The sequence below is a fragment of the Sus scrofa genome, chromosome 4 (assembly GCF_000003025.6).
Source record: "Sus scrofa isolate TJ Tabasco breed Duroc chromosome 4, Sscrofa11.1, whole genome shotgun sequence".
In the NCBI taxonomy this organism is placed as follows: domain Eukaryota; kingdom Metazoa; phylum Chordata; class Mammalia; order Artiodactyla; family Suidae; genus Sus; species Sus scrofa.
In genome coordinates this window covers 65,651,993-65,664,410 of record NC_010446.5, presented here as the reverse complement: position 1 = coordinate 65,664,410, position 12,418 = coordinate 65,651,993, and the positions used below count along the sequence as shown (strand labels likewise).

The 12,418-nt window shown below is 43.8% G+C and overlaps 1 protein-coding gene across 15 annotated transcripts in view; it reads left to right on the top strand.

The window, feature by feature from the left end:
* Window positions 1-12,418, top strand: part of SULF1 (sulfatase 1) — a 182,943-nt gene that overhangs the window by 114,479 nt on the left and 56,046 nt on the right. For 13 of the 15 annotated variants that reach the window (XR_002343270.1, XR_002343269.1, XR_002343271.1 and 10 more), the window contains 2 exons: window positions 5,569-5,720; window positions 8,745-8,914. Coding sequence is in view for 12 of the 15 variants with exons in the window: in XM_021089268.1 (XP_020944927.1) it covers window positions 5,569-5,720; window positions 8,745-8,914 (322 nt within the window). In the remaining 3 variants the exon portion in view is untranslated. The remainder of the gene's footprint in view (window positions 1-5,568; window positions 5,721-8,744; window positions 8,915-12,418) is intronic. The other 2 variants (XM_021089262.1, XM_021089261.1) reach the window with 1 other exon arrangement.

Sequence of the window (12,418 nt, the reverse complement as noted above, 5' to 3'; positions counted from 1 at the left end):
ATTTATGTGATTCATAGCGACTATATTCTCTAATATGAGATTAATTAAAATGTAGAGTTCACTATGGTAAGACAGACTAATATTATTATTTTTATGAGTTACGGTATTATCGATTTTTTGATAAGTACACAAACATAAGCTGCAGTATACCATAGTATGCTATATATTGAGCCACAACACAATATGCTTAGAACTATACCAGACTTTGGTATATGAAGACATATGAAGTAAGATTCCTGTCTTCTCTAGACTTATCATCAAGTTGAGGAAACTAGACTCCTGTGTACAAGGTGACATGGGAAAATCATAATTCGAACGTCGTTCAAAAGTATGTAAAATTTAGTTCCTACTAGTGAAAGCCTGCCACACCCAAACCAATAATTACAAAGAGTAAAAACTCAATTATATAAGACTCAGTTTTTCTATAAGGTTTGAGATCTTTTGTATGGTGACTATTGCTGACCTAAAAATAAATGCCTTTGCCTCCAGTAGTTCAAGGAAAAATTTCTCAGTATTATGTAACAGGTCGTCTTGGATACAAGTAGCATGGCCTAAAGTCAACAGTCCCTATAATCAGGTCTTTCTGATCTTTCTCCCTGTCACCCAACCTCCGCCACTCCCACCCCCATCACCCTCTTAAAAAGCTGTGAAGGGAAGTGCTTAATAGCGTCCCAGAGAAGAGAATGTTCTCAAGGAGGGGTAGATGGTGTGTGAGTGATATATTCAGACAGTTGAGTTGAATTGCCAATGCCAAAGGACAGCAAAATTTAACACCACACATCATGTAGTGGCCATACGGGCGAGAAAATGAAATTCACCTTAGGGAGGGGGACAGTGATTTAATACATCTGGAGGAAAATAATTAGAAGCCCAGATAATCAATTGCAGAGCGCTGCCAGGAAGCATAATGTTGAAAAAGGCCAGGGGTGATTACAAATAGCCTCGGTTTTAGGAGCCGCAAGAAAGGCTGAGTAACTGGAAGCTGACAACCCTGGGCGCTGCCGCGTGACACACAAGGTCCTGGTCCCTCTTGGAACCGGTGTGATGGGTGAGGGCACATCTGGAATACTGAGTACATTTTTTACACCCCATTAACACAAAGACACCGAAAACCTGGAGGGAGTTCTGAAGCAAATAACAAGGACTCTTAAGAGACTTAAAGGAATCGATTTATAAGGGGAGGATTAAGGAAAGGGCAATAGCCATGGCGATGGGTGGAAAACAGTCCTAAATAGTCTGACGAGTAAAACAATGAAGGAAGGGCAGGGATGACTTGGCGTGGCTTCCCTGGGAGGGAAAAACAAAACTAGCAGGGAAAAAAAATCTACACACTAATTAAGCAGGAAAATGTCAGCCAATTGGGATAGAATCGGTTGCCACAAAATAAGTCGGATTGGGGAAGAAAAATATGTGACCTCTCAAGAAATGATTTCAAAGGCACAAGGGCAGACCTCTAAGATGTCCTTGCACTGCAGAATGGTAAATTATTTAAAATCAGAACAGAGAGTTGAAAGGTTAATGATAATGGCCATGGAATCCTAATACTATCAGTATTTAATACGTGGCATTTAATAAGCCCTTGTTGTGTGTTAGGTACTGTTTTCAGCAATTTATCTAAGTGTTGATTCATTTTAATCCACAGCACAGTTCTGCCACTACTATTATTATCATCTGCATGGTTTTCCAGAAAGGGAGTTGGAGAGATAGAGAGGTTAGGTAACTTGCCTCTGGATGGATAGCTAGCAAATAACAGAGCCAGGATGTGAAACCATGCAGGCTGGCTCCAGGTTTTCTATTCCAAACTATTGTGAATTTTTATAAAATAAGAAAAAAGTGGGGAAAATCCCCAGGGATGAGGAGCAGCTGGGGGCGAGGGGGGGAAGCGGGTCCCGGGCTTATGAAGTGAAGGCTCCTGGAAACAGTCCCGTGCAGAAGTAATGTTGGTGGTGTGTAGCCTTAGTCTGTCGAATGTGACTCTTAGGTCACGTTGCCTTTTGTTGAAAGAAAAATCATCTTGCGGTTCCTTGTGAGAAGGTGGTTAGTCTCTGAAGACAAGAACCCTCATTAGAAGAATTTCGACGTCTGGTAATCAGCGCGGAGGGAAATCCTGAGTCATCAGGGGAGACCCTCTGATGCTTTGTTCCACACCCAGCCAGCCATCTGCTCGGGAGGCCCTGGCAGTGGGGGTTTGGCTAACTGATCACCTGATTGATTCGCTCATTCGCAGATTCGATACATAAACATTCATGCAGCAAAGAAACAAACATTGCTGTGTTTCTCAGACTTGAGTCAGCTCTTCAAAGATACATCTAGTGAGAGGTATTAGCTTCTGCAACTCTGAAGCTCTACCCTATGAAGATATTCAGCCCAAGTAAGCTTTTAAAAAATCTGGGAGTTCCCGTCATGGCTCAGCAATAATGAACCCAATTGATATCCATGAGGATGAGGGTTCGATTCCTGGCCTTGCTCAGTGAGTTAAGAATCTGGCCTTGCATTGAGCTGTGGTGTAGGTTGCAGGCACTGCTGGACTGTGGTGTAGGCTGGCAGCTACAGCTCTGATTTGACCCCTAGCCTGGAAACTTCCATATACCATGGGTGTGGCCCTGAAAAAAAAGACCAAAAAAAAAACCTTATAATTCTGGATTTCCTGTTGGGGCTCAGCAGGTTAAGAACCCAACATAGTGTCCATGAGGAGGAGGGTTGGATCCCTGGCCTCGCTCAGTGGGTTAAGGATGTCGTGTTGACATAAGCTGTGGTGTAGGTCACAGATATGGGTCGGATCTGACGCTGCTGTGGCTGTGAAGTAGGCCAGCAGCTGCAGCTCCAATTTGACCCCTAGCCTGGCCACTGCCACATGCTGCAAGTACAGCTCTAAAAAGAAAAAAAAATTATAACTCAACCGAAAATTCAAAATTTAACAAGTTAGAACTTACAAAGTCCCCAGACTACGTGGAGGCCCATGAATCCCAGTTCAAGAAACCAAAATTCCAGAGTCCCTCTGCTATGAGCAAGGATGGGGAAGGTGGTACCAAGATGAGGGAAAGGCAAGGTTTGCCCTCAAAAGCCTGATAGCTTAAGGAGAGTTGGCCTCATTCATGAACGTAGCTATACCACAAGGAAGGAGGGAAAGATGGCATCAGAGCCGTAGTGACAAAGTGTGTGGAACCCAGGCAGAGACTGGGAGAGAAATGGCTTCTGCTCTGGCCTGAGACATAGAGAGGGAAGCAGAGGGAAGAGCACAGGCAAAGACAGAGGTGAAAACCAGCACAAGCAGAGGCAACACATCCTCTAGAGAGAGCGACAGTTCACAGAGGTGTGCAGGGGCAGGGTTGGGAAGAGAGGGGGGAGTTGCCTCTGTGGCTCAATGGGTTAAGAACCCAACTAGTATCCATGAGGATGTGGGTTCAATCCCTGGCCTCGCTCAACGGGTTCAGGATCTGGCATTGTTGCAAGCGGCAGCATAGGTCTCAGATGTGGCTCAGATGTGGCTGTGGCGTAGACTGGGAGCTACAGCTCCCACTCGACCCCTCGCCTGGGAACTCCCATATGCCATGGATGTGGCCCTAAAAAAATAAAAAGAGAGACGTTTTGTCCACATACGAGGAAGGCCTCCCATAGCAAGCTCCAACTCACTATGATTCTGCAGACGGAAAGGGTCCATCCAAGGCTGCGAGATGGTGATGTGACCGGAGCTGGTCTTCAGGAAGCTGGCCGTGAGAGTGGAAGGACCCTAGAGCCTGAATAGGAGAGCCAGCCAGGAGACTGGCCCCCCAGGAGGGGCGTCAAGGAATCAGAGAAGGAGGGACGGGTCCCAGAGCTCTCAGCGAGGGAAGCTAAGGAGCAGACGGGGCCGGGACGGCACTGGGTTGCCACGCCTGGGGAGTGATTCTGCCACTTTAGAGGTAAAGGATGTCGGAAGAGAGAAAGAAGTAAACTTGGAAGGGAAAATTAATTCTGCTCTGGGTGATAGCGTTCGTGAGCAAAGAAAACATTCCGATGGAGATAGGCTACAGGTAGTTGTGTATCAGAGATGAAAGGAAGCCAAATAGCCATCCCATAAAGACCCAGAAATGATTTACGTTGGGTACTTTGAGATTCAGAAATGTGTGCTCTAAGAGCAATACCAACAAAGCACCTGGATTCTAGCATCTGTTTTCATCATTCCGAGTCAGGCATCCAGGAACTGTCTTTCTTCGTGTCTGTAAGTGGAGGCATCTGTAAAACCTGCGTAATGAAGCTGGAAAGTGGCTTTGACATGGAAGGCATCTGACTGGCCTTGGATGTAATCTTTCCCTAAAATAGAAGCTTGAAAGCTTGTAAAAATCAGAAAAATTCAAACGTACATGCATGTGTGTATGTTTGCATAGACAGAGGTGTGTAGAAATATATATTTGCACTCACATATACACATATATAGGACAGACATACATGTATCTATATATACATATAAAACAATATGTATGTCTTTCCTAGTCCTTCCTACTTGAGGGGAATGCTATGTACCTGGCTAATAGGGTGACCAAACATCTAGGTTTACCCCCAAATAGTTCTCTGGGTGTAATTACAATGATTGCAGAGAATACCTCATCTTTCTCTCTCAAAAATGTGCCAACAATACATTTATGGTTACCCTTTGGATAATTATAAGTTATTGGACTTTAAGATCTAACCTATTTTGTTCCCCAAATCCCAACCTCCCTTACTTTTCCCTTCACCCTCCTCCTGTTATCAGTTTTGGCAGAGGACAAATTTGCAGTTTCCCTCTTTAAAGGGATCAGTAAACCCTGTTGCATGGTGGCCTTTCTTGGAAGTGACCATGCCAAAGTCACAAACATGAAGTTCTTCCTGTGGCCTTTTCAATGAGTGGTGGCGTTTTTGTGGCACATACACTTCTAGTATACTATAATTCTATGAAAATTAGCCATCTAAGTTTTAACTCCATGTGCCAGAATTTTTGATTATCAGTAATAAACACATAATTATAAAATACACATAAAGCAAACACCAATGACATAAAATACAGGTGGTGTAAAACCCTGACTACGTCCCATAAAATTGGAGTTTATCGTGGTTCCTTGGCCGGGAAAATGTGTACTGTCCTGATATGCAGAAACAAAGACAGGCTTTTCCATAGCATTTTTATAATTCGCAACCTCAAACAGTAAGTCAGAAAACTTATTTTATCACAAAGACTGAACTTTCGGTGTTCTAAATCTCACATTGGCTCCTTCTGTGATTGTTACATCAATTTAACAAAAAGGTACGTTCTGCTTTTATCCCAGTAGAACCACAAAAAAATACACTCAGAGTATCAGAATTATGGTGAGTTTATTGAACCATAAGCCACGTACCTGGGCACTACTTTTATTTTTTCAAAAGGAAAATGTGTGTGTATCACCTTGCCAAAGGATCAGAGTGTTAATGAATGTCATTTTGGCATCCCCTGTTACCTAGGTTAAGTTTTGTTTCACTGTCTTTTTTTTTCAAGTCGTAATTTCATATTAATGCATTTAGTTATGAGTAATCATTTCATATGAGAAAATAATCCCTTTTTTTCCTCTATTGCAGCCTTTTTTGGAAAATACCTCAATGAGTATAATGGCAGCTACGTCCCTCCTGGGTGGCGAGAATGGCTTGGATTAATCAAGAATTCTCGTTTCTATAATTACACTGTTTGTCGCAATGGCATCAAAGAAAAGCATGGATTTGATTATGCAAAGGTAATTTTCAGGCACTTTTACACTGCATCAATTTACTTCTTGCATAATGGGGAAAAGCCATTTTCAGTGTGTTAGCCTATGCACAAGATTGGCTTTCTACATCCTCGTAATATTAGAATGAGAAATTTTAAGGTAATTTTAAACTCCAAGCGAGAAAAAGACTCAAAAGAACACTGACTTTGAATAGAGATTTTTTTCCCCCTCATTAGGATGAAAGGCAATCAGCCTTTGATGAATGTATTATCAGGAAAATCATAGATGCCTCCACTATGTCTTGTGATAATTTTTTATTTTTTCCCCCTCCAGAGGACTTGTCCACATGATCAAATGTTCACTTGTACTGTTTTGTGTTTCATTGGGGTGAAAGTATATCCTGTCGGTGGCTTCAGATTTAGGTGGAAGAATAAGAACAGACAAGGGCAATAATCCAGAATTGGGAAACCACATTCTTTGCTTTTACTCCCGTCTGACCATATGCTTGGACAAGGACACCTGCCCCATGGCAGCTGGAGTCCACAAGAACCTATAAGGCTGTCAATCCTACGATTTCCAAATCAGTTCACAGAAAATGAAATGGACATGTCCCATGGTTCTCTAACAAATGGGTCCCTGCATAGACTTTTTAAAACCTACCCATGGAGTTTCCTTTGGGGCTCAGTGGTAATGAGCCTGAGTAGTATCCATGAAGATGAAATGGACATGTCCCATGGTTCTCTAACAAATGGGAACCTGCATAGACTTTTAAAAACCTACCCATGGAGTTTCCTTTGGGGCTCAGTGGTAATGAACCTGACTAGTATCCATGAGGATTCGGGTGCAATCCCTGACCTCGCTCAGTTGGGTTAAAGATCCATTGTTGGAGTTCCTGTTGTGGCGCAGTGGTTAACGAATCCGACTAGGAACCATGAGGTTGCGGGTTCAGTCCCTGCCCTTGCTCAGTGGGTTAACGATCCGGCGTTGCCGTGAGCTGTGGTGTAGGTTGCAGACGCGGCTCGGATCCCGCGTTGCTGTGGCTCTGGCGTAGGCTGGTGGCTACAGCTCTGATTAGACCCCTAGCCTGGGAACCTCCATATGCCGCGGAAGCGGCCCAAGAAATAGCAACAACAACAACAACAACAAAAGACCAAAAAAAAAAAAAAAAGATCCATTGTTGCTGTGAGCTGTGGTGTAGGTCCCAGATGCAGCTTGGGGCCAGCGTTGCTGTGGCTGTGGCGTAAACTGGAGGCTACAGCTCCAATTCAACTCCCCTAGCCTGGGAACCTCCATGTGCCAAGGGTGCCGCCCTAAAAAGAAAAGGGAGAAAAAAAAAAAACTCACACAGGTTTTGTGGTTGCCAACTTAAAATAAAACTATTTTCAGATCACAGGAGTGGAGGGGGAAATATCTTTGAATTTAGCCTGCTAATTAGCCTAAAATACCCTCTTCCCTTCTAGCCATATCCATCTCCTCCTCATTTATCTAAAAGAGGCTGAGTATCTGCTCCATCTAGCACAGATTGCTGTGAAAAAGCCAATGGCAGAAATCAGGAAGAGGGGACTTGATTTAATTTTGGCACGTTGCTCTTTATGTTTGGCCTGATTTCAGTTCGAGGGACTGGGGGTTGGGGTTCGAGGAGACAAGGTGTAAGTCTCCCCTTTCCTACCCTTCAGAAAACAATGAATGCAAATGAATTCACAAACATTGCTAACAGGTTTCCAATCTCATCCTAGCTGAGAACTAGCAGGGACCTTGGAGGCCAATTTGAGCAACGTCCTACAAAGTGCACTAATTGTTACTGCTCTCATTTTTTTTATCTGCGAGGATGCTTGTCATGCTCCTTGTTCAAGCTATTAACCTTTCTTTCCCTGTTGTCCTAAAGAGAGCAAAGTAATCAAGATTCCCTCCAAAGACTAAATCGGCGTAACTTGCCCATTATCACAGCTAATTAAGTGTCAAAGACAACTGTGTCGAAAAGAATGTATATCCTTTTTTAGGGAGGAAAAGAATGAAACAGACACTCCTGAGGAAGAAGGTGCTAGCCTCTGGACTTGTCTTAACAATGACACGTGACACAGACTTGGTCCCCAGGGCACCGCTTTTGCAGCTGTTCTGGTCCTCGAATCTACATGCGATTAGTCATGCCTGGGAGCCTCTGACTGTGCACGTTGTCTGGGCACTTTCTCAATAAACTTTACACCCAAGCTCCAGGCCAATGATATACACTTAGAGGAAGCAAGTGTTTTAAGTTTTCCTCTTTTCTTTCTTTTTTATTCCATTTCTTCCCTCCTCCTGATGGTCTTGCATCAGCCTCTCAGACTGCGGGTTGAGTCATTTTATTAACAAGTCAAGCTCTAACCCCAGCAGCTGGATCATTTTAGTTGTGCAATTAACAGAGTATAATCTGCAGGAAATCAACTGCTCCCCATATTGAATGCTTCAAATAAATGAATTGATAAAATGTTGCTGCTTTTTCCCTGTACACCCAGATTTTGGCCACGACTTTCATTAGCAATTGTTGTGTACTTTCTCGCAGGTGAATTTTTGATTTAAAGGAAAGATCTTTTGTTTGTGCATTTATGCATGTGTGTGTGTGTGTATTCTGCGACTGTGAATTTGTAGTGGGCGTGGGTATTTCCTCCTCTTGAAGTAATTAAATTTTTTTGTCAACGAATTACATCAGCGAAACCTGAGAATGAAATATGTATCCGGTGTTTGATGTGCTCTAACATTTGTATTGCCAGATATGATCATTATCTTGGGTAAACAGGACTTGACTTTTTTTTTCTTTTTCCTAATTGCTCAGTTGTACATTACTTTAAAAAAAAGTTTGTGCATGTTTCCAGGCTAGCACCCTAGAAAGTAACTGGCAACTGATTTCTCTGTTTCCGGAAGAACTTTTAGCCTCTTTGGGAAGTACAGTTTCCCTTCCTGCTTAAGATCTTACCTCCTTCAGTGAGTTGATTCTCAGGGAAAGCGGTTGTTCAAATGTGATCTGATGACTGTCACCTTTTGTAATTTTTGTTTTGTGTCAAATGTATGTTTCAGGACTACTTCACAGACTTAATCACTAACGAGAGCATTAATTACTTCAAAATGTCTAAGAGAATGTATCCCCATAGGCCCATTATGATGGTGATCAGCCACGCGGCGCCCCACGGCCCCGAGGACTCGGCCCCACAGTTTTCAAAACTGTACCCCAATGCCTCCCAACACATGTGAGTAACAACCTCAGCTCTGCCCCTGCTGAATGCGGGCCCCTCCTTGGCTCCTCACACTCCTCCCCTTCACCCCCTTTCCTTCCACGAGGCAGGAACGCAGGCTTCTACCCCAGGGACTAGGGAACAGGCAGGTTCTGGCTAGGTGGTTTGATTTGGAATCACGTTTCCATCACTTGTTAAGTGGCTCAAGGAAAAGAAAGAGAAGCAGGCTCAGTGAATGGGGCAATTTTTATCAAGCGTTTCCTTTGGTTGTCTGAAACAATATTCAGGAACGTGATCATATAATAACGATGATCAAATGGTATGCTTTTCATAGCAGCAGAGTGGTGACCCCGGGTCTGGTTATAGAAACAGGGGTTGAATTTTCTGGGCATGGACTTTCGCAGCTTTGCCGCAGATGTGCAATTAGAAGAGGCAGCTGGAGAGGGCTCACCCCAGAGGCTTCTCAGGTCACGGCTTTAAAATAACCTGATGTTTCTTTTTGAGATGAGCCTTGGCAAGGAGGGGGCAGGGAGGCAGAGGGGGGGGTCTGCTGATGGCCTGTGGGGTCGATACCAAGAGCAGCGGAGCTGTGTGATGCCAGTCATTCTCACTAGCCTCCCATGCAAGAGTCTGGATGCATAGGCAGCAAAGAACATGATTTTGTTTTTCACTCTGTCTTCACACTTTCTACTTAACCATTGCAAGAATATACGGTCTTCAACAGAAAGCAATTGGCTCTATGTCTGCTGAAAATTTGACCATCAGAGATGTAGGGAGCAGGGAATTGCTGTTTCCTTCATCACTAAACCTCCAGAATTCAGGGTGGGTTTTTTTTGAATATTTTTTATTTCATTTTATTTTTGTTAAAGTATAGTTGATTTATGATATTGTGTCAACTTCTGCTGTATAGCAGAGTGACTCAGTCGTACATATATATATATGAACATTCTTTTTCTCATACTGTCTTCCATTCATGTTCTACCCCAAAAGACTGGATATAGTTCCCTGTGTTGTACAGTAGTACCTCATTGCTTATCCAGAATTCATTTTTAATCTGTTTGTGCTTAAATATCACCCCATCTCATCCACACTGATTTTCTGGGTATTATCCCAGACAGGGGAAAAAAAAAAGAGAGAGATTAAATGTACTTCTTTATGAAAAGTGATAAGTAACTACTGAAGGTATTCTAGTTGCTGGTCATGACATTATCCCTGGAAAAGTTTTTATTCTAATTTGTTAATTATTATATCTGGTAAACAGATGGCTCCTGGTCAGTGGTGTCTAGATCCTCTCTAACATATGGGGACTTAGAAGAAAGGGAAGACAAGAACTAGCAATACATCTGAAGCCAGGGTGGGTCTCTACTGAGCATGCCCAGGAACTTGCAGGCTAGGAAGTGTTTTAGTGCATAAAATATTGTTGACAAATCAGAAAGACGGCCACAGGACCTGGGGAATCGGATCTGGATGAGCCGTGGTGTTTTGGAACCAACCCTACGGACGGATACACAAGCTTCTGAAAATCCACCCTGCATATAACTGTGCAACCAAATTCCTGACTGAGTACAGATCAGTACAGATTTAGTAACCAGCTGGTTCAGTGAAAGAATGAGGTCTTTGCAGGCTTCTTCTGTGCCCTAGGCCCCACCTTTCCTTTTCTTTGGGGGTCACAAATCATTTCCTGTGGCTTCCTTTGTTGCATCAGTAGAATCCCAGCCTAAGATGACTTTCCACAACTATAAACTTCACCAGTGTTTTCCTGAGTTTGAGAAAGGGTTGATGAAATGTGGTTTTATGGCTCCTTGGAAGTCAGCCTGCCTTTGAAGCTTCAGGGCAAGATTCTGAGCCTACAGGAAAATCAGCCGCAGGTCAAGAGGTTCTGAGAGCTCAGCAGTGCACAGACAGCAACGCAGACTGGAGAAAGCTGCAGAGAAGCCAGGGCCGCGACAATGGCTTTAAAAAAAAAAAAAAAAAAAAAGAGGAGTTCCCTGTGTGGCTCAGCTGTAACGAACCCAATATCCATGAGGACGTGGGTTTAATCCCTGGCCTCACTCAGCGGGTTAAGGATCGGCATTCCCGTGAACAGTGATGTAGGTTGAAGTCGCAGCTCCAGTTCAACCCCTAGCCTGGGAACTTTCATTGTCGCAGGTGCAGCCCTAAAATAAGCAAAAAAAAAAAAAAAAAAAAAAAAAAAAAAATCTGATTCCAGCAGTTAAAAATTCTGTTTAGTTCCACAAATATTTATGAATGCCATTTGGGACCTTATACAGCACAGAGGAATTTAGATATGAGGAAGGTACAATTGCTAACCCTGGAGAACCAATGAACTAGGGCAGAGGTTGGCACATGGGGGCCAAACCTAGCTTGCCACCCCTTTTTATAAACAAAGTTTTATTGAAACACAGCCGTGCTCGTGCACTTAGGTATTGTCTTTGGCTGCTTTTGCAGTACAGCAGAGGAGTTGGGTGGTTGTGGCAGATACCATATGGCCTGCAGGACCCAAACTGTTCACTGTATGGTCCTCTCCCCGATAAGTTTGTCTTGGACCCCTGCTCCAGGGGGAAGACAGGCAAGTGTCCAAATCGCCTAATCAACACTAGACCCAGAAGTAAGTGCCAGAACAGGGGTCCAAGGGGCTGGGGAATGTGGAAGAGGAATATGCACACCTTTTGGAAGAACCAGGAGAACATATGAGCCCAATGTGGACATTCAACGTGGACCTCAAAGGATGGGCCAAATTTCTGCAGCTGATCCGCAGAAATCAGATAGATGGTCTCCGCAAGAGAAAGGGGTGTGGAAAAGTGGTCTTGGTGAAGTGAGGCTGTTTAAGACATGAGCCAGGAAGTGAGGAAAGCGGTAGGAGATAAAGCTAGAAAGAAAAACTCACAGAACATTGAGAATTTGAGTAAATTTGTATGTCACCATAAGCAGAGAGTCCCTGGAGGTTGTGTCGTAAAGGGAGGACCACAGCATCTGTGACTCGATGATGTGTTTGTGGGACAGGGTTAGCGCCATGACTTAGTCCTCTGCCACCTTGATCCTTCTCACATGCAAAGAGTTTCGTTATTTCCTTTTTAGTTCAAATGAGCCACCTGTGTGCCTCACTGGTGATTCTTTAAAGGGAGACCTGCACGTGGCAGAATGCAAAATACTCAGGCCTCGGAGGCAGATGAGCGTGGGTTCCTATCTCAGCCGTCCTTGCTGCCACCTCTCAGAACCTCCACAGTCTCATCTGCAAAACAGGGGGTAATACCAGCCTCTTGACATGAGGTCATGAATGACAATTAAGACAAGACCCCTTTCTGGGACACAGACTACTTCACGGATGCTAATTCTCCTGGGCTCTTTTCTATTAAGATGAACCATATAAAACCGTTCTTTCTGGACCTTATCTTTCCTGACCTACAAAAAGTGCAATTTCCTTGCTCAACTTACCATCCCAGGGAAGCAGCTAGAGAAAGGACCCATTGATACTTGTCCCTTGTGACAGGACATGTCTCTTGAGGAGCCGCGGGCCTC